General features: G+C 59.5%; 1 protein-coding gene and 1 long non-coding RNA gene across 10 annotated transcripts in view; one reads left to right on the forward strand and one right to left on the reverse strand.

The window, feature by feature from the left end:
• Positions 1-1,491: 1,491 nt before the first annotated feature.
• On the reverse strand, positions 1,492-9,648 carry LOC138435345 (uncharacterized). 2 transcript variants are annotated; one of them, XR_011255049.1, is made up of 4 exons: positions 8,896-9,648; positions 8,562-8,726; positions 6,559-6,732; positions 1,492-4,168 (listed from the first exon to the last, which is right to left on the reverse strand). It is a non-coding gene; the product is annotated as an uncharacterized lncRNA (long non-coding RNA). The 2 variants fall into 2 exon arrangements; XR_011255048.1 differs by having other exon boundaries at positions 1,492-4,226; positions 8,896-9,615.
• SARDH (sarcosine dehydrogenase) overlaps positions 5,131-18,097 on the forward strand; it is a 58,614-nt gene continuing 45,647 nt past the window's right edge. For 2 of the 8 annotated variants that reach the window (XM_069579827.1, XM_069579832.1), the window contains exons 1-7: positions 5,150-5,294; positions 5,932-6,016; positions 7,227-7,588; positions 8,575-8,753; positions 10,106-10,285; positions 10,942-11,065; positions 11,215-11,315. In XM_069579827.1, coding sequence (XP_069435928.1) covers positions 7,255-7,588; positions 8,575-8,753; positions 10,106-10,285; positions 10,942-11,065; positions 11,215-11,315 — 918 coding nt within the window. In that variant the 5' untranslated portion in view covers positions 5,150-5,294; positions 5,932-6,016; positions 7,227-7,254. Of the gene's footprint in view, positions 5,295-5,928; positions 6,017-6,502; positions 6,664-7,226; positions 7,589-8,574; positions 8,754-10,105; positions 10,286-10,941; positions 11,066-11,214; positions 11,316-18,097 lie in introns of those variants that run through there. The other 6 variants (XM_069579828.1, XM_069579833.1, XM_069579830.1 and 3 more) reach the window with 4 other exon arrangements.

Below are 18,097 nucleotides of genomic sequence, written 5' to 3' on the forward strand. Positions count from 1 at the left end.
TTGAACCTCTATCTGTAGGAACACATCAGACAAAGGGAAGATTTGGTTAATAAACCTAATCCAGTGAGTCTCAACCCTGTCACCAGAAATAATGCATGTCGAAACGATTTCAGCAAAGAGAGCTGGGGGGAGACTAAGGCAGGCGGTGGGAGGCAGCAGAGGTGCTATCTCTTTTCCGGGTAAAGTCAAGACCCAGTGTGGAAACCTGGAAGGGAAGAGAGGCGTAAGCACGTTTAATAGCACGAGGATGAGCTCTACGAGAGAAGGATGATGGGCGGACACTGGACGGGGGTGAGAGAGGAAGGCTGGGAAAGGGACAGTGGCACAGTCGTGGCCCGTGGGAGAGAGACAATGGGCCCTGCCTGAGAACAGGCTCGGTGTCTTTTCCAGAGGTGTGTGTGTGGGTGGCTTTCTGTTGCTGCCACAAGTTACCATAAACACGGGGACTTGGGACACACGTGCCATCGTCTTCCAGTTCTGTGGGCTGTTGAAGCCTGCATGGATCTCCCTGGGCTGACAGCAAGGTGCTGCCGGGAGTGTTCTTGTCCGGAGGTTCTAGGGGAGAGTCCATCTCCTTGCCTTTCCGGCTTCTAGACGCCGTCTGCATCCCCGGTGCCATAGCCCCCTCCCCCTCCATCTTCAAAACCAGCCCAGTTTCCTCTCCGACCCTTCCGTAGTCACATCTCTCTGTCCCCCTCTGACACAGCTGGGGAGGATTCTCCACTTTAAAGGACACGTGATCAGATGGTCCCACCTGCATAATCCAGGAAAACCTCCCCCTCTCAGGGTCCACCTTTATCCCACCGGCAAAGTCTCGTTTGCCATGAGAGGTCACACAGTCACAGGTGTCAGAGGTTAGGGCGTGGACATCGCTAGGCCACTGTTCTGCCTGTAGCAGTAGGCTGGATGCTCTGACCAGTCTTGCTGGTAAATAGAACAGAAACGGTGGGAAAATATTTCTAATTTTCACCAATGAGCTGGTCATGAAGAAGGAATACACAGATGCCGAAAGGTAAGTGAGGGCAGGAGTCCAGAAGGAGGCCAGCTGGCTCTCTCCCCTAAGTACCGGTCCACAGAGCCAGGCTGGGGATGGGGAGGGGGACAAAACCCAGCCCCACCGCAGCACCGATCTGCCAGGTCAGCTCTCTGCTCATGCTGGGACCCTACTGGGCCTGACCTTAAATGTCAGGATGGAAAGAAACACTCGCACCTCCCCAAACCGCAACCACCGTGAGGTGGCACAGAAAATTCTTTTTCCTGGATCTTGATGATGGCTAGAGGAAAAAGCCAAAACTTCCTCGCGAACACGGGTTATGGATTGAACTGTATCCCTCCGAAAAGGGCGGATTGAAGTCCCAGTACCTGTGAATGCGACCTGACTTGAAAACAAGGTCATTGCAGCTCCCACTGAGAGCCCAAATAAACTATTCAGATGGAAAGTAAGTGGCCTCCATTTGTTTTAAAAAAAAAAAAACACGTAATTTTTCCAAGTAGGAAATTACAAATGTATTAAATGCGCAGAAATTACAGGGTTTTGAAATTACAGCTCTGGTTTGGATGGCTGTCTTAGGGGTGGCTGGTTCCCACGGCTGGTGGAGGAGGGGGTGGCAGTGGAGAGGCTTCCTGATAGGATTTTACGAGGTTTGTGGGTTAACTCAGACTCCTGTTCCTTCATCAGAAGCTGATGCATTTACTTTCCTTAACAATTTAGTCCGACCCTTCGCTCTCCCTAGGAAAGGAAACCCCATGCGTGCACATGAGATCTCCGTGGGTGCTTTGGGACGGGCTGGCGCCGGCTCGCAGGAAGTGAGGGTGCAGCCTCCTCCCAAGCCCATATTCTGTGGCGCCCTTCTCGTCTGTGGCTTGAAACTGGTCCTCGTGGGAGCATTTTCAGCAGGAATCGGCCAGTGCCACCCACCTGGAGAGCCAGATGTTGAAACATTTAGCAGCACCCACTGCAAGAGGCAGCTCGCTAACGATAAGCTGAAAGTCCTGGAGGTTAATACGCTTCGCAGTGTAGCCTCGAAATCCACAGAATAAAAACAGAATCAAGTGCCTGGGTCCCAGTCACGGAGGGGCACTCACACAGCGCTCAGAGATGGCCGACTGCCGTCAGGAGACTGCGGGGCGTGTCCATGGCAGGGGACAGTACTGTCAGGAGACTCTGCCAGAGGCATGTCCGTGTGGAGGACAGCAGGAGAACCAGGCAGAGCCGGGCTGTCGGTCCCCGTGGGCGTCCGCCTCCCTGCCCGGATGCGGGTCCCTGTCCTGGAGCTCTACGTTCGCAGCCTCTGGGTCCCGCTGTCCCGGGGTGTCATACTCACATGTGGCCACCAGGGGCGACATTCCCCGTGGAGGCTGGGCCTCCGACTGCCTGGATCTGGGTGCTGGCCTGCCTGCGGGGGCTCAGCGGCCCAGGGCCCAGGTACATGGCAGGGCTCTGGCCCGCAGCTGCCCACACCCACTGTGTGTGCCGTGGTGGAGCCCGGCTGGCCGCAGACCCCAGCCCTCCTCTGCACCTGCGTTCGGTGGGTACGTGCTGGGGGAGGGGCACCCACATGTCTCCCTGGAAGGCCGGCTTGCTCCCGGATGATAAAGCTTTGTCTTCGTGAAGTCATGGGCAGGGTGTTGATTCATTATTATTGTTTTAAGGTTCTTATTGGAAAAGCAAAATCTTGGCAGTGCAAAGGCAGCCCTTAAAAGTTGCTCTGGAAACCCCTGATCTGGGTCACGCCCGCCTGCTGGCTGCGTTCTGCCTTGGTTTGCTCATCTTTGTAACGAGCAGCAGTGTTCTGCCTCCTCTGAGAGGACACACACGAAGCCCTCTGCAAGTGGATGCCCTGCCCACCCCCATGGGTGCCCGAGGCTGGTAGGGCACTGGGTCCAGGAGCCAGGGGTGGCTGGGCCACATGGTGCCAGGTATCATCAGATTGCTTAGTGCCCCTCTCTTGCCCAGTGCCAAGCAGAGCTCCACGGAGGAGCTTCCCCTCCCCCCTGCCCACACCCCCGCTCTCCCCTGGACATCTGCCCAGTCAGAGGGTGGCCTGCAGGCTCTTCCCTCTTCCCCGGGAGCCTGGCCAGCAGGTGGGGGTGGAGGCCTGGCTGGGCATGTGGAAAGGGCCAGCCCGGGCCAGAAGGAGGCATCTCAGGGCTGGTAATAATCTGCAGAGAAACTTCAAAATTCCCTGGACTCGATAGGGCAGGGGTTATAGTCCTTTGTTTCCAACTGGGGAGACCGAGGCTCGAGAGACCAGCACAGATGGTGCAGCAAGCTGGCAGCAGTTCCCTGAGTCATGTCCCTGGCTGGAGCCCGGCTGCCTCCTGGGCTGCGCCCTACGCCGCCCGGCACCCGCCTCTCCCAGACCCGGGCAGAGCCTGATGGATGACAAATTCTACAACTCTGGCCCACACGCAGGCCCAGCCCTTCAGCCACCACCCCTTGTCCAAAGTCCCCTGGGACTGTGCCGCCTGCTTGCTTGGGACGATTTTGCAACAGCTGCTTATCTTTCAGCACGGAGCCAAGAGAAGTCTGGGCTGCCCAGCCTGTGTCCTGGGGCTGCAGTCACCACTGCGTGTGCGCCCTGTGTCCTCTGAGGACCTCATCACACTACTCTCTGGCCCTCTCTGACCCCTCCACCCCGCCATGCGTGGAGTACAGCCCTGCCTCCGGTGGCAGGGCCAAGCCTGCTGTCCACTGAGTGTCTGGATTGGTGTCCTCCGTGCCCTGGGCCCTGGGGAGCCTCTCGCTGGTGGAGCCGGCCTTCCTCCAGAGGGACCGAGGGACTGGGTGGCAGTCTCTGTCCCCATGACGGGCACTGACAGTGGCGGCAGTGCCCAGGAGGCCGGAGCCCTCTGAGGCCACCACCTCTAAGATGCCCTCCTGGGTTTCTGCTGAAAAGGACAGCTTGCTCAGGATCACTGTCATCACAGCCAGCCTCGTGGCTGCTTCGCCCCTTTCTGCCTCTGTCTTCTTCCTGGTCCTTGAGCCCCCAAGGGCAGGGACTGGGTCCTGGTGGACGCTGGGTCTCCCAGCAGTGCTTTGCATACAGTAGGTGCTCATTGATGGTTAGATGGCATCACCGACTCCATGGACGTGGGTTTGGTGAAGGACAGGGAAGCCTGGCGTGCTGCAGCCCATGGGGTCTCAGAGTCGGGCACGACTGAGCGGCTGAACAACAAGAATGCTCAGTAAGTGAGAGGAAAAACTGGCAGCAAGACGCTGGACACTGCACGGGAACAAAAGCACAGATGCTTGTGATAATCACAGCAGTGTCTCTCCTACGTCACTCACTGTATTAGCAGCCAACATTGCTACATTTTTCATTGACCAAATCTCAGTACTGCTTTTTTGATCCAGTGGAAGGAAGAAGTCCTGTTTTATCTCAGCACCTCAGGTGGACGTCCTTATTTGTTCCAGATTTCCTCTGGGCATCTTCTGCCTGAGCACAAACCAGACGCCCTAGACCCAGGGGTAGACTGCAGGCTCTGGTCTGGCTCCCCACTAGCTTGCTGTGTGACCCTAGGCAAGCTGACTCCTCTCTCTGGGCCCTGGTGCCCCCGACGGCCAAATGGAGGCAGGCATCCCTGCCTTGGGAAGCTGATCGCTGTGCAGTGGGAAAGCAGATCCCACTGGCTCGCCCAGCAGCAGAGGCATCTGGGAACTCCGAAGGGCAGAATGCAGATGGGCACTGTCGAGTGGCCAGGAGTGGGGTGGGGGGCAACCCAGACTTCCTGCCTCCGAGGGCAGCGAGCACCCCTCCCCTGGGGGTGAGCAGCTGAGGCTGGACAGGCAGGTCCGTGCTAAGGCCCTGACTCTCCCGCCCAAGGAGCGCCGGCCGGCCCAAGGCTGCGGTGGACCCAGTGCCTCCTGCCCTTTCTGGTGCGGGAAGCATGGTGGCGGGCGTGGGCAGACGGGGGTGCACGGGCTCACCTGCAGAACCCCGTGACCTCTGTTTTAGGGATGAGGAGCTGAGGTCACCTGCCCCACGCGCAGGCTTAGCAGGGTCTCAGGGTTCGCAGCTCTGCTCTGCTGCGCTCGGCACGGCCTGCTCCGCAGCTGCCCAGCCAGCTGGCCTCCAGGACGGCAGGCGGTAGGCGGTGCGTCCTGCCCCCGCGGTGGGCGGGCCGGGGGGCTGGCAGAGGGCCTCTGGGGCCAGGGTAGGAGCAGGGGCAGGGGCCGCCCCGGTTCCTGTTTGGCTGCTGCTGGGAAGGAAGGAGGTGACGGCACCACTGGAGCCGCTGAGCCGGGCGCTGGCAGGCCCCGAGGGGCCTCGGAGCTCTGCGGCCGGCCGGAGGTACACCCCTTGGGCAGGCAGGCCCCGGTCCCTCCCCCCGCCAGCGGGGTGGGCCAGGCCTAGAGCTGGCCGGGACTCCTCTTCCTCTGGCTGCAGGGACCCTCGGGCTGGGCGGGCACAACCACGGGACTCTGTGGGAGGCAGGGGCCTCGGCACCCTCACAGCCCGCCTTCTCCTGGCAGAAGCTGGGTCTGGTGCCTCCCTCACCACCCCTCCTCTGACTGCCTTCGAGGAGGGTGTCCCTGGGGCTCCACCCCCTCTGTCTGACCCCCAGCCCTGGCAATGATGGCCAGCTCAGCTGGGAGAGAGCTGGAGAGGGCAGGAGAGCGGGTCAATGGTGAAGCGGCTGCCCTGGCCGGAGGGCGCGGGGCCATCCCTTGGGGCAGGGGGCGGGGGCCGGGCCCGCCCGGGTGGAGAGCGGGGCTGGCTGCGGGCGGGGAAGGGGCACCTGGCAGCTTCCTGGGCCAAAAGCCTTGGCCATGGTGCAGCAGGAAGGAGGGAGGAGGCCAGGCCGGGGGCCGGGCAGGTGTGTGCTGGGCAGTGCCGCGTGGCCTGGGTTGGTGGGAGGGGGGTGGTGGGTGCCTGGCCTTGGGAAGGTGTCCTGGGCACCCACGTGATGCCGAGTTTCCACCAGCAGGAGGCTCCTGGCAGAGTAAGGTAGTCCCAAGGCCACAGGGACGTGCAGACACGTGCCAGGAGTCCCTGTCTGTGCCTGGGAGCAGGTAGGCGGAGCTGGCAGAGGGACTGGGGTGCCCTGCCCTGCCCTCCAACCCCTCCAAACCCCGGAGCCTCTGCCATCACCCCTCCCTGCTCTTCCTGCTGCACACAGCCCCCAGAAGGGCGGGAGTCACTGTGGCGGGGGCGGGACAGCCCTGACCCCCTGGAGCCCCGGTGCCTGCGGGGGTGGAGGGGGAGGGAGGGAAAGGAGGCAGCAGTGGGCACCCCCAGCCTCTGCCCCCTCACACCAGCCCCGAGAGCTCTGGAGGGGGCAGGACAGCCAGCAGGTGCAGTCACACGGTGGCCCTGTGACCTTGGCCAGCTTCCTTGGGCCTCAGTCCCCCCACCCAGTGAAACGGGGACAACGGTCGTCTTGACTTTAGAGCAGAGAGAACACATATTCCCAGCTTGCCGTGTAGTGCACGCTCGAAAATGCAAGTGGACTTTGTTAACTGATCGGCTGATTGACGCCATCACGGTTGTTAATGCAGGTGTAGGACCCTCCCCCCCCCCCCCAGGACCGCAGTCTCAGCCACATCCCTCTTACCTCTCCTGATGACCCACAAGTGGGCCCGGGGCCCCTCGGAGCTGTCCTGTCACCCCCGGGACCATCCCCCAGGGAGACCTCGCCTGTACCTCCTCTCCTTAGAAGGTGGGCTCCCAGCCACTGTCTTCTTATAACTGTGAGAGTCTTCTGGCTGAGGAGGGCTGGGAGGGCTTCCTGAAGGAGGAGGGAGGCAAGGTGAGCCCTGCAGGCTACTGCGAGGTCACAGAAGAGCTACCCACCCTCCAGATTCAAGACGGCCCAAGGGAGCCAGAGGCCGGACCCCACTGCCTTCCTCACCTTCTGCCATGGGTCCCGAAAGGGCTGTGGGGGCCAACCTGGCAGAAATAACTTCTGTGTGGGGTTGAGACGGGACTTCCCCTGGAGGGCATGTTGAATGTAGGCTGGAGGGTTGGGGTCCCGGCCTTGTGACCCCTGCCACCCCACCGTGGTCCTGTCTCAGCATGAACACCGCCCCCTTCTCCCCCACTGTGGTCTTCAGGCCCAGCCGGAGCCTGAAGCATCAGACCCCTGTACCCTCGGGCCGGACAGATGCAGGGTGCGCGTATGCCGTGGGTGGGCGGCAGGAGGGAAGGGGGAGGATCGCAGCGTGGGGGGCCCAGGGCCCACTGCTCCCCTCTGCATCCAGGCAGCCCCGGCTCTCTCCCCAGCTCCCTGCGCTGCTGAAGCTGACTACCCATGGCCTCGCTGAGACGCGCCCTGCGTGGCATGGCGGCCACCTGTCCTCGCTGGAGCCCTGCCCTGGGCCGGGGGCTGAGACCCCTGGTGAGCGGGGCTGGCCCCACCTCTGAGAAGAGCGTGCCATACCAGCGGACCCTGAAAGAGGCGCAGGACGCCTCGGCGGCGGCCCGGGGCCCAAGCCAGCCCCTGCCTGGCACAGCCAGCGTGGTGGTCATTGGCGGGGGCAGCCTGGGCTGCCAGACCCTCTACCACCTGGCCAAGCTGGGTGTGAGCGGGGCCGTGCTGCTGGAGCGGGAGCGGCTGACCTCCGGGACCACCTGGCACACGGCGGGTAGGGGTTGGGGTGCAAGCGGGGGCGGGAGGGACTGGACCCACTGAGGGGCCAGCCCTGGGCTGACCAGTAGGAGGCCGCTGAGCTGGAGGGAAGGCCATGGAGGACAGAAGCGGGCTCGGTCCAAAGGTGGCCCTGCATGTCCCCAAGTCTCGGCAGAGCTGTGGTGGGAAGGAGGGAGCGCATGCTGACTGTGGGCCCTGCACGGGGTTGGGGGGCAGAGCTGAGGCCGGAACTGGGGGCCCAGGCAGCTGTCTGCTCAGAGTACAAGCCCTTTCTCCGGATGGAGCCCCCAGGATGAGGGGCATCCACGGGGTGCAGAGGATGGATGGGGGAGGGAGATGAGGCAGAGAGGCGTCCTAGCGGGCACCGCGATCCTCAGCGCCTGACTGGTGTGCATGTCCCCAGGGCAGCCAACCTTCTGCCTCAGCCCTGCGTTAAGACTGGCAGTGTCTGTGGGGCAGTCACTCCCGCTTTGGCCGATACAAGCATGATGGCGCCGAACGGGGAGCTGGGGAGAGGTTCAGAGGGCACTGTCTCCCCACCGTCACTTCTCCCTGGGCCGGCCGCTCCCCAGACCCCGGTCAGAAGGGGTCCACTCTGTGGGGGAACTTCAGTCGGTCCCGGGACCCCCCCACCACCTGCCCTGAGATCCTGGGCACAGAGCCGTTTGATGCTCCTTAATTTCACCGTGCAACAGTCCCACCTGCCTCCCCGGGCCGCCGTTGCCCCGTGCCCGGCTCTGCCCACAGCAGGTGCCCGATAAAGGGGGCCTTTGGTGTTGTCTTTGAGCTGCCCAAGAGCTGTGTCCTGGGGCTCAGCGTTGCCCCTGTCGTTTCCTGCTCATCGGCCTCTCGAGGCCGTCTCCATGGCCTGCGGGGATGCTTCAGGCCTGCAGCCTGATATTTGGGAGCCCTGGGCTGCTTGGGGAAGGGGCTGCAGCCCCTCAGGGGCTGATGGCGCCCCCACCCACCCGCTCCCGCCAGGCCTGCTGTGGCAGCTGCGGCCCAGTGACGTGGAGGTGGAGCTCCTGGCGCACACGAGGCAAGTGGTGAGCCGCGAGCTGGAGGAGGAGACAGGGCTGCACACGGGCTGGATCCAGAACGGTGGCCTGTTCATCGCGTCCAGCCGGCAGCGTCTGGATGAGTACAAGAGGCTCATGTCGGTGGGTGCACCCCCGCGGGCGGGGGTGGGCAGCATAGTGCAAGGGAGGAGCCCCGGTGGATGCGGCTGGAGCCTCGCCCTGCCTCGGCTGGGCTGGGCCCCCTGCGACAGGCGCCTTTGCCTCCGAGCCTCGGCATTCTCACCTTTGAAATGGGATCCTGTCGAGGAGCATGGTTCTGCTGAGCCTCAGAGGCAGAAGAGGCCCAGTGGATGGGGGTTGCCACCACGCGCGGTGCTCCTGGGGGTCAGGCTGAAGGATGAACCCGCACAACCCGGGAGGCAGGGACCGCTCTTCCCCCAGCTCTGCCGGAGATGCTTAGGGAACACCGTTGTCAGGGAGATGGCAGAGGAAGCCTTACACCGTGGAAGGCCCGCTGTTGGGGTGGAGTGTTGGTCCTTCACCCAGAGCAGCCAGGGCTGGCCCCCACATTCCAGGGCATGGAAGGGACGAGTTTCTCCAGCGATGCATCGGTTATCGAGCACCAACTGTATACTGGCAAGCAGAACCGGCTGCGTGGGAAGCGGAGGCGCACTGTCGAGGGGACGCTGTGTTCCTCTGAGTGCCCCAGCGGAAGGAAGCAGCGGCAGCTGGCTTCCTCACAGCAGGGCGGGGGATCTCTGGGGTCAGGAGGCGGTCTCGTTCTGCCTCCTCCCACCACCTCTTCCCCAGCTACTCACTCATCAGCTGGGACGGGTCACCTTGGGGGGTTTCAGCTCAAGTTCGGAGCGAGGTCTCTGCCACCTCTCAGTCAGGATGCGCCGAGAGGGAATCTGATTGGCTCAGCTCATCTCTAGTGGGGCTGGAGAAGGAAATGGCCACCCACTCCAGTATTCCTGCCTAGGAAATCCCATGGACAAAGTCTGAGTCTGGCGGGCAACAGTCCCTGGAGTTGGACACGACTTAGCCACTGAGCACATCTCTGGTTGGGCAGGTCCTGATGGGCGGATGCCTGCGGACACTTGATTGGCTGCCCGTTGGCCAATGAAATGCGTCAGGGGTGTGGTCTGTCACGCAGTTGGATCCTGGGACAGAGGACCTGCTGGTCTCTGGGGAGTCGGTCTTGAACCAACACACCTGGTTCAAGCTCCAGATATCAGACCTGTGGGGATTATTTTATTTATTTTACATAGCAAGTCCTTATGTGCCCGGGCCCCAGAGACTGCTTCTGAGCACTGCACAGATTCCTCACTCTTCCTCGGAGCTGGCCCAGGGGACAGGAGCTTCCCCAGGCATGGCTCACAGTTCCTGGGGGTGCCAGGGTCAAAACTGACCCTTGGAGGCCCAGACAGGGAGGCGAGTGGCTGGAAGGATCTGCCCCATCCCCAGGCTCACTTTCCTCTGCGTTCCCCTAGTTGGGCAAGGTCTATGGCATCGAGTCCCACGTGCTGAGCCCCGGGGAAACCAAGGCTTTGTATCCGCTGATGAACGTGGAGGACCTCTACGGGACCCTGTATGTGCCACACGACGGTACCATGGACCCCGCCGGCACCTGCACCAGCCTCGCCCGGGCCGCCACCGCGCGGGGGGCGCAGGTACGACCGTCTCCCGGCCCTGGGACCCCCGCTCTGAGCCTGGCCCTCCTGCCCAGGAACATGAGCTCCCTCTGCGCTGAGACCACGGGCCAGCGGGGACCCGAGCCCCTGACCCGCTCCTGCCCAGGCTAGCCAGCCGCTTCGGTCTGTCCATGATGTCCACTCTCCCCAGAGGCCCCACCCTGCTGGGATAGCAAACCTGCCACAAATCTCTTCTCCTTTTGACTTGAGTCCACATGTAGTTGTAGGAAAAATTAGAAAAGACAAATAAGCAAGGAAGAAGACATGGAAAAAGCTGAAGAAAGCAAAGAGTCGCCCAGAGGCCCCCAGTGTTGACACTTCAGTGTCACCGCGAGTATATTTCTCTGGAGAAGTGAACCAAGCTGCACTGACCTTCACGCGACCTTTGAACTGCAGCATCTGCCGGTCCCTTGAGCCCTCCTTTTTCTCTTTAAAGTCTCTGTTTAGGGGGACAGGTTCTCCAAATCAAGGAGCACGGAGCCGGTTCCCGCCCTGTGGTCAGCCCCATGTCCCCAATGGGGCTGCATGAAGCCTGCCTGAGCAGAAGCAGGGGTCCCGGGTCCCGACCGGGCTGGGTGGGCGGCCAGCCCTCCGAGAGCTGGCGTGGCTTGGAAAGCAGCTCCTCTCACTCCCAGGTCATCGAGAACTGCCCAGTGACTGGGATCCGTGTGCGGACGGACGATTTTGGGGTGCGGCGGGTCGCAGCTGTGGAGACAGAGCACGGTTCCATCCAGACTCCCTGTGTGGTCAATTGTGCAGGTGGGAAGGCGTTTCTCCTGCCTCCCGAGTGGCCTCCCTGACTGTTCCCAAAGCTGGCCTTGCTTAGGGGTGGGGGCGCCCAGTGCCCACCTGGCTGGCGGCCCCTGCCAGATGCCGGCAGGGCTCAGCCGCCTGTGCTCTGCCCGCAGGGGTGTGGGCGCACGCTGTGGGCCGGATGGCTGGCGTCAAGGTCCCGCTGGTGGCCATGCGCCACGCTTACGTCGTCACCGAGCGCATTGAGGGGATCCAGGTGAGTAGCTGGCCCCCGGGCCCGCATCAGGCTGCAGGAGACTGGCTCGTGGTGGCCCACGGGCCTGGCTCTGACCCCACACACGCAGGTCGCCACGCTGAGCGTCAGTGGCCCTATCTGTAAAATGGGCCTTCTCGTGACTGGACGCCCTGGGTGGCATGAGGATGAGGAAGTGGCGCAGCTGTAACCTGAGGGCCCCACCCCCTCCTTTGCCTTCGTGGCACGGCTCCTCACTGATGCCAAGCCTATCACACTTGGTGCGGCCAGCCTGACGTTGGCTGTGTCCCATCCCCCTGGTGTTCCTGGGAACCCCTGAATGTTCGCAGGTCCCCAAATATGCTGTGGGTGCCAGTCTCAGAGGACAGTGGCCCACAGCCCTGGGACCCTCCCGGGCAGCCCTGGAGACCCCTCTGCCAGGGGGGCGGGCAGGGGCCGGGGAGAGCTGTGGGCCCTCTCCCGTCCTGGGAGCTTCCTGTCGCCCTGTCGTCACCCACGCCTCTTTCCCTCCACGCACCTCTCCCGTCCCCTCACGCCTCCATCTAGTCCCCGCCCTGTCCATCCCTTTGCTTGCGTGTCCCTCTGCGCCCGTGCCCGTCTCTCCCTCCGCCCACCCGTCTTTCCTGCACTCACTTCCTCTCTGTCCATCTTGCCTCCCTGCATCTGCTCATCCCTCCTTCCATCCCTCCCTCCCTCTAGCCCGCCGTCCACCCGTCCTGTCCGTCCGTCCCCCCGTCCGCTGATGGACCTGCTCATCCACCCATTCACCTGCCCACCCTTCCTCCCCCGTATCCACCCGTCTGCCACTCCCCGACCCCTTCCTCCATCATCTGTCCATTTATTCACACGTATAACCAACCCACCCTCCCCGCCACCCTCTCCGTCAAACATTGACTGGGTAAGCTCTGTGCTCCAGGCCCTGTTCTAGAAGCTGGGGCTGTGACAGAGATAAGAACCTAGTTCTTGCCCAGGTGAGCTGGCAATGGGAGGTTACGAACAAGTAAATAGACATTTATTTTAAAACGGGCTGGCAAGCACTGGGGCTCCAGGGACCCACAGCCTGTGGACCAGGGCAGTGCCCTGGCAGAGACCACGTCCGAAGGGTCTCCTGAGACATCTAAGGGAAGGCAGAGGGGAGATAAGGGAAGAGGGGAGGGCGCAGGGCACGGCAGCTGGGGAGGAGCAGGCGGTTCCGAGGTGGGCCTTGGCACGCGGGTGTGGGTAAGAGACGGGGCTGACCTTGATTAGGGCCAGGCCCCAGCAGGGAGGGTCCCGGGAGGCTCGCCCCTGCCCTGGACGAGCCTGGCTTCCATCGGCTCACCAGGCTGGCCGCTGGGTGGGCCCCGTGGTGAAGGGGGCGGGCAGCTGGGGCGGGACTGAAGCCTCTACCCTCTCCCGCCCCCTTCTCCTGACACCAAGTTCCCGTACTCAGGGATGGGCTTGATGTGATCCAGCACATTCCTCCTGAGGGCTGCGGTGTGCCACGCACGGTGAGGCGTTGGGGAAAGAGGCAGTGTCAATGGGACGAGCCCCCGGCCCTGGTTCCGAGGGAAATATCTCCGGTGGCCGCCAGGGGTCACCTTCTGACCGCTCTGGACTGTAGAAGGGACAGTAAAGCGAAAGTCGCTCAGCCTCGTCTGACTCTTAGCGACCCAGGCCAGGATTCTGGAGTGGGTACCCTTTCCCTTCTCCAGCAGACCTTCCGACCTGGGAACTGAACCAGGGTCTCCTGCATTGCAGGCGGATTCTTTACTAACTGAACCAACAGGGAATCTGTGGATGGGGGCTGGGCTAGAGCTGAGGACGGGTCTGGGCAGAGGAGGACCCTCCTGGTGGGGAGGAGGAGGGTCACAGGGCATCCACGGAGCCTGGGACGGAGCCTCAGCCTCTCCGCACGTGATGTCTGGCTTTGAGGCAGCTTCAGGGAGAAGCAGGGCAGCGTGGACCCTCCCTGAAATTTTAAGATCAGCACCACACTGGGTTTATTCATGTTACTTGCAAACACTACCATCTCCCAGAGACTTGTGTGCCTCTGGGAACCCCAGGCTCCACCCCAGGGAAGGGCCACCAGCCCCAGAAACTCTTAGACTCTTTGTAGGAGAAAAGAGGAGATTCGGGGCTAGGGGCCAAGTTCCCCATGCTCCCCTCCACGTGGGGAGTCTGGGAGGCCAGGCTCTCCTGAGGTCACACCTGGGCAGCCTGAATCTGGAGGAATGGGCCCCTGACCCTGACCTCCCACATGGTCTGACCCCTTGGTGAGTCAGAGAACAAGCTCGCTTAGGCCAAGGCAGCTCCTGTAATCAGGCTCTGGGGCTCATGCTGGGAGGTCCCTGACACCTGGACTTGTTTATGGATGGTCAGGAGACTCCCTGACAGTGGACAGTCTTGTATTGTGAGGGGCCAATTGCCCAAGTCTGGGCCTCACAGTGTTGGGGGCCTGGACACCCCAGGCTTCTGGTGAGGGCTCAGGGTTCAGCCCCCTGGACCACATGCCCTTCTCCTTTCTTCCTGGGGGACCAGGGAGCTGGGCTGCCCCAGGGACCCCAATTCTAAGAAGCCGTGCCATCCTGGGTCCTAGCCGAACGCTGTCCTCAGCTCCTCTGTGACCTCATCCAGGGACCTCTCTGGATCTGGTCTCTGCGTCCATCAAACACGGTGACCCAGATGCCATGTGATGGTCTGGCATCCCCACTGCCTTCCACCTACTGCTCTGCTGTGTTGGAGCCGTGGGAAAAGGCCCAAGCTCGGGGTCTACATCCCGACCCCCTCCATTAGCCAGCCAGGCGAGCCGAGGTGCCGCCAGAGCCTCAGTTTCCTCTTCTGCAAAATGGGTTTAAAACTGTTTAGGGCTGTGCTGAGGGAGGAACCAAGTGGTGGGCTAGGGCTGAGCGCAGTGCCTGGCACATCGCGGCGAGGACCGCCGTGACTGACAGAGGACATCGGACGGTCCAGGCAGCAAGTGCCTCAGAGAACTGGGAAGCCTGGAGCCATCCGATGGGCTTCCTGGAGGAAGCAGCTGGCGGGATCTGAATGAGGGTGAGGCCAGGAGCAGCGGATGGAAGAGGGTGGGCTGGGATCAGGAGTGTGACCCCAGGGGCACTGGGGTCGCACCTATAGGGTGGGCTTCCGGATGGAGGGGGCAGCGAGGGTACCCCGTCGACGCCTTGGGCTGAGCTGAGCCCGTGCTGGGCTCTCTGTGGCAGCTGGGGCCTTGCAAGGCCGGGAGGGAGGGACACTGATCCTGCTGGACAGATGCAGGGGCTGTCCTGACCACCAGGTGTCCCCACTGTCCTGCTCTGTGGAGCCCCAGCATTTCGTGTGTTTTGTTTTTTGGGTAGTAGGGACAACAGAGGTAATGAGATCACCGGTTCTGAAGAGCTCCCCCTGCAGCCCCTGACGGCAGCTCCTCAGCGCAGACATCCTTGTCGCCTTGCTCAGAGGAGCCAGGCGGCCCGCAGACAGGAGGAGGAGGCAGGGCCCCTGCCGGGTGGTCCCTTTTGGTCGCTGCGTGTCCTCAAAGGTGGGGTGGAGGGCTCACACCTGAGGAGTCCATCTCCAGGGTCGGGGGTGCTGAGAGCCAGCTCAGTGCCTGGGGCCTGCAGGGGAAGTGAGCCTCTCCTCACTCCCGTCCTCACTCCCGCTCGCTTTCGGAGGTGGTCTTAATTTTTGGTCATTCACTTGTTGGTTAAATCAGTACTCAGTATTTGCAGTCTGATGGCAGTGAAAACATCGTGAACTCCTGAGCAAGCAGAGTCCAGCTTCTTGTGTTTCCTGGAGTTGCTATTAATAAGTGTGTGTTTCCAGCGGTTCAGTTTCCCATGTAGCTGTCACCAATTCTCCCTATCTACGTGGCTCAAGGGTAAAGAATCTGCCTGCCAATGCAGGAGACGCAGGGGATGCAGGTTCGATCCCTGGGTTGGGAAGATCCCCTGGAGCAGGAAATGGCACCCCGCTCCAGTATTCTTGCCTGGGAAATCCCAAGGGCAGAGAAGCCTGGCGGGCTACAGTCCATGGGGTCGCAAAGAGTCGGACGCGACTGAGTGACTGAACTGAACTGAACTGAACCCATCTATCATATGTCTGTCACCCACCCACCCATCCATTATTGATCATCTGTACCTATCATCTAGCTGCCATCCATATCTGTCTAACATTATCTTTGTCCCTACAGCCCCGTTCACATGATCAGCCCCCACGTCCCATGCCACCCTTAGCTTAGGTAGTCACTAATCTGATTTCTCTCTCTATGGGCTTTCCTGTTTTGGACGTTGAATGAAATGGAATCACGTGATTCGCGGCCTTTACGTCTGGCTTCTTTCACTCTGCTTGACGTTGTCAAGGTTCGTGTATCAGAATTTCGTTTCTTTCTGGGGCTGAATAGTACGCTCTTGTAACCGTGATGTAGTTCTGTTTTCATCTGCTGATGGCCGTTTGGGGTGTTTTCACTTTTCGGCCACTATGGATTATGCGCCTGTGAACACTCATGTACAAGATTTGTGTGGACATGTGTCCCCCTCTCCTTTGGTGGACACCTTGAAGTGGAATTGCTGGGTTCCAGGGGAGCGTTGCTGACTCCGTGTTCAGCTTTTCGACTGTCAGGCTGTTTTCCAAGGAAGCTGCACCGTTTTGCGTTCTCAGCCTCAGTGTGTGCGGGTTCTGACTTCTCCACCTTGTCAGCGATCTTTGCTGCTGTCCATCTTACTCTTTCTAGCCATCGTTGTGGGTGTAAAGTGGTATCTTGTAGTTTTGAGTTGCGTTTCCCTAATGACTAATGATGCTGAGCATCTTTTCATGAGCTTGTTGGCATAATGTTTGTTTTGGGGGGAAAAACCACTATTAACACACTTTGCTCGTTGTTCACTGGATTGTCTTTTTTAATTAAAAAATTTAAACCTTTTCGGCTGCATGGAAAGTGGGATCAGTCCTGTTCCCCCTGCATCGGAGGAATGGAGGCGTAACCGCTGGGCCCCCAGGGAAGCCCCTGGATTGTCTTTTTATTAAATTGTTTCTAATTTTTACAGCACAGTTTCACACTTCTTTCTTAAATTCATTTTTTAATTAAAATTTTTGGAGTATAGTTGCTTTGCGCTTCCCTGGTGGCTCAAATAGTAAAGAATCTGCCTGCAATGCAGGAGACCCAGGTTCTATCCCTGGGTTGGGAAGATCCCCTGGAGAAGGGAATGGCAGCCGTCTCCAGTGTTCTCACCAGGCGATTTCCATGGACAGAGGAGCCTGGGGGGCTGCAGTCCAGGGTTTTCACAGAGTCAGACTTGACTGAGTGACTGACACACAGTTGCTTCACAGCATAGTGAGTCTCTGCTGTACAGCAAAGCAAATCAGCTCCGTTGCTGTTCAGTCGCTAAGTCGTGTCCGACTCTGCGATCCCATGAACTGCAGCACACCAGGCTCCTCTGTCCTCCACTATCTTCCAGAGTTTGCTCAAATTCATGTTTACTGAGTCGGTGATGCCATCTAACTGTCTCATCTTCTGCGGTCCTCTTTTCCTGCCCTCAATCTTTCCCAGCATCAGAGTCTTTTCCGATGAGTTGACTCTTCCCATCAGGTAGCCAAAGTATTGGAGTTTCGGCTTCAGCATCAGTCCTTCCAATGAACACCCAGGACTGATCTCCTTTAGGATGGACTGGTTGGATCTCCTTGCAGTCCAAGGGACTCTCAAGAGTCTTCTCCAACACCACAGTTCAAAAGCATCAATTCTTTGGTGCTCAGCCTTCTTTATAGTCCAGCTCTCACATGCATACATGACCACTGGAAAAACCATAGCCTTGACTAGACGGACCTTTGTTGGCAAAGTAATGTCTCTGCTTTTTAATATGCTATCTAGGTTGGTCATATCTTTTCTTCCAAGGAGCAAGCATTTTTTAATTTCACGGCTGCAGTCACCATCTGCAGTGATTTTGGAGACCAAATAAATAAATAAAGTCTCTCACTGTTTTCAATGTTTCCCCTTCTATTTGCCGTGAAGTGATGGGACCGGATGCCATGATCTTCGTTTTCTGAATGTTGAGCTTTAAGCCAACTCTTTCACTCTCCTCTTTCACTTCATCAAGAGGCTCTTTAGTTCCTCTTCATTTTCTGCCATAAGGGTGGTGTCATCTGCATATCTGAGCTTATTGATATTTCTCCCAGCAATCTTAATTCCAGCTTGTGCTTCATCTAGTCCAGCATTTCTCATGATGTACTCTGCATAGAAGTTAAATAAGCAGGGTGACAATATACAGCCTTGACGTACTCCTTTCCCAATTTGGAACCAGTCTGTTGTTCCATGTCCGGTTCTAACTGTTGCTTCTTGACCTGTATAGAGATTTCTCAGGAGGCAGGTCAGGTGGTCTGGTATTCCCATCTCTTTCAGAATTTTCCACAGTTTGCTGTGATCCACACAGTCAAAGGCTTTGGCATAGTCAATAAAACAGAAATAGATGTTTTTCTGGAACTCGCTTGCTTTTTCAATGATCTAGTAGATGTTAGCAATTAGATCTCTGGTTCCTCTGCCTTTTCTAAATCCAGCTTGAACATCTGGAAGTTCACAGTTCACGTACTGTTGAAGCCTGGTTTGGAGAATTTTGAGCATGACTTTGCTAGCGTGTGAGATGAGTGCAATTATGCGGTAGTTTGAGCATTCTTTGGCATTGCCTTTCTTTGGGATTGGAATGAAAACGGACCTTTTCCAGTCCTGTGGCCACTGCTGAGTTTTCCAAATTTGCTGGCATATTGAGTGCAGCACTTTCACAGCATCATCTTTCAGGATTTGAAATAGCTCAACTAGA

This window comes from Ovis canadensis, chromosome 3, assembly GCF_042477335.2.
Source record: "Ovis canadensis isolate MfBH-ARS-UI-01 breed Bighorn chromosome 3, ARS-UI_OviCan_v2, whole genome shotgun sequence".
Classification (NCBI taxonomy): Eukaryota; Metazoa; Chordata; class Mammalia; order Artiodactyla; family Bovidae; genus Ovis; species Ovis canadensis.